Below are 2,106 nucleotides of genomic sequence, written 5' to 3' on the forward strand. Positions count from 1 at the left end.
CAGGGGAACCGATACCAGTGTTTCATGCCAAATCCCAGTCCCAGTGAGAGAGGCCAGGGTTTCATATATGGGTTTCTTCCGCTTTAGTGTTCTGCAGCTGATTTTATTTTGCCACTGAGGTGTCAGGGGCTTGTATTGTGGAGGTATAAGTTTGCATTGTAATTATTGCTGTTATATTTTTATCATTCCCCCCCCCCTTATCCATTACATCAGTAGCATGAACAAATACACATCGTCAAGCAGAAATGGGTGTAATCCATGGTGTCTAAGAAGGCGAGAGAGGTATTAGCAGTTTGAGGCATATATAGTGCTCTTTCATTATTTACCAGGGAGTTAAGATGTTTCCCAAGGCTGTTCTGTCACCTGATAGCAATAACCTTTAGCATTATTATATATGCTAATAAGTTAATTATGTTTTAAACACCATAGCTCAAGCAAAACATTCCTTTTGTGTGTGTGCTTAAAAGATTCATTTTATGACTCGTTTAGATTTTGACCAAATATAGTCCAGCAGGTGTATAGCTGAGTATGTCTATATGTCTACACACCTGCATATATATACATACCAGGGCTGGATGCATAATGGCCACGGTGACGAAAAGCAGTGTAGTAACACGCCCACTCCTCTTGTATTGAGGAACAATTTGTAGGGGAAGCTATAGCCTGTCATCCTCTGGTTCTTTTTCTCCATGTTAGATGCTCCTAAATACGCACATACATAAATATGCATGTGTAACTGTACATATGTGTCCACATACACTCTCATGTATACAAATACATCTACAAGATACTGGTTTGTACATGTATATCTATTCATGCACCAGCATTTTAAAAGTATTGAAGGTGAGACACTGAGGCATTATAGAAAAGAAAAGCAGTTCTTATGTCAAGCATGTATTATGTAAAAGGGTACAAGCACAAGATAACACCACGTTGGATTATGTGGCACTGTGTTAGCATTTGTGAAAGGGAATGAACCTTTCACGGATCACCATCATAAAGTGCTACTTTTAATCCAGTTAAATGCCATAGACCTTTATGAGATGACGCTTTTAGATTGTGATGGGGTGTTTTTCACCTGGACGATTGGTCCAAGCAATGTGTAATTGGACAGCTACTATTTTTAAAGAAGTGGTAGCAATTCTAGTGGTGAACGAACCTTGTTTCATTCTTTCTCAATATACTAAGTGAATTCTTTTAAAATATGTATCCTCATCTTAAGTACCAACAGATACTTCATGGACAAAGCCTTGAAAAATTCCTGGAGAACTAAAAGAAAAAAATCCCAACAAAATTACTGGAAGCTGTGTGACTGAGTTCTTTAAAAATCTCAGAAATAATATTCAGATTTAAGCTTATATACCGAAACAATCATAATTTCTTGTTTCTTAAAATTAAGAACAATATATAGACATTAGCTTAGCATTGCAGAGACTTTCAGTGGAGCCAAAAAATTCTTGCTGTTGTAAAACATGGAGGTGATTTGATTCAGTGTGAAATATGGCTTATCACTACTTTGATGTTCTATTTACAATATTGTTCATATTAAACAAAAGTTTCAGGCCTGAATCTCTGAAGGGCTAAAAACCACCTAGGAAATGTAGAGCGTATAAAGTATCAGGAAGATATCATCCAGCTAGAGGAAGAAGCTTTATGCAGGAATAAAAAAGAACATGGGATTTTATGCAGAATGGCTTAGTGTATTATAAATTTTGTTCTTTACAAATGTGTGCTGCTCTGGTTGTAGGAAACGATGACAATAATCTCAACTCCATTTTTTATGAGCATTTGACAAGATCTCTGCAGGAGTCTCTTTGTGGAGATTTGATTCTGGGCCGCTGGGGAAACTACAACACAGGAGACTGTTTTATTCTGGCATCGGATTATTTAAATGCCTTTGTGCACTTGATCGAAATTGGAAATGGCCTTGTCACCTTTCAGCTCAGAGGGCTGGAATTTCGAGGTAAGGATCCCTGATGATTTAAATAACAACAAAACCAGCAACAAACCCTGTCTGGCTTTTTAATCTATCACAACTCTATAGTAGCACATAGAGTTTAAGGAGATCTCTCTCTCTCTCTCTCTCTCTCCCCCTCCCTCCCCTCC

The 2,106-nt window shown here is 37.7% G+C and overlaps 1 protein-coding gene across 1 annotated transcript in view; it reads left to right on the forward strand.

Annotated features, from left to right (window-relative positions):
- The window catches only part of PCNXL2 (pecanex-like 2 (Drosophila)), a 155,156-nt gene that overhangs the window by 116,332 nt on the left and 36,718 nt on the right, over positions 1 to 2,106 (forward strand). The window contains exon 25 of the mRNA XM_009329229.1: positions 1,748 to 1,963. Coding sequence (XP_009327504.1) covers positions 1,748 to 1,963 — 216 coding nt within the window. The remainder of the gene's footprint in view (positions 1 to 1,747; positions 1,964 to 2,106) is intronic.

The sequence above is a fragment of the Pygoscelis adeliae genome, unplaced genomic scaffold (assembly GCF_000699105.1).
Source record: "Pygoscelis adeliae isolate BGI_AS28 unplaced genomic scaffold, ASM69910v1 Scaffold77, whole genome shotgun sequence".
Lineage (NCBI taxonomy): Eukaryota > Metazoa > Chordata > Aves > Sphenisciformes > Spheniscidae > Pygoscelis > Pygoscelis adeliae.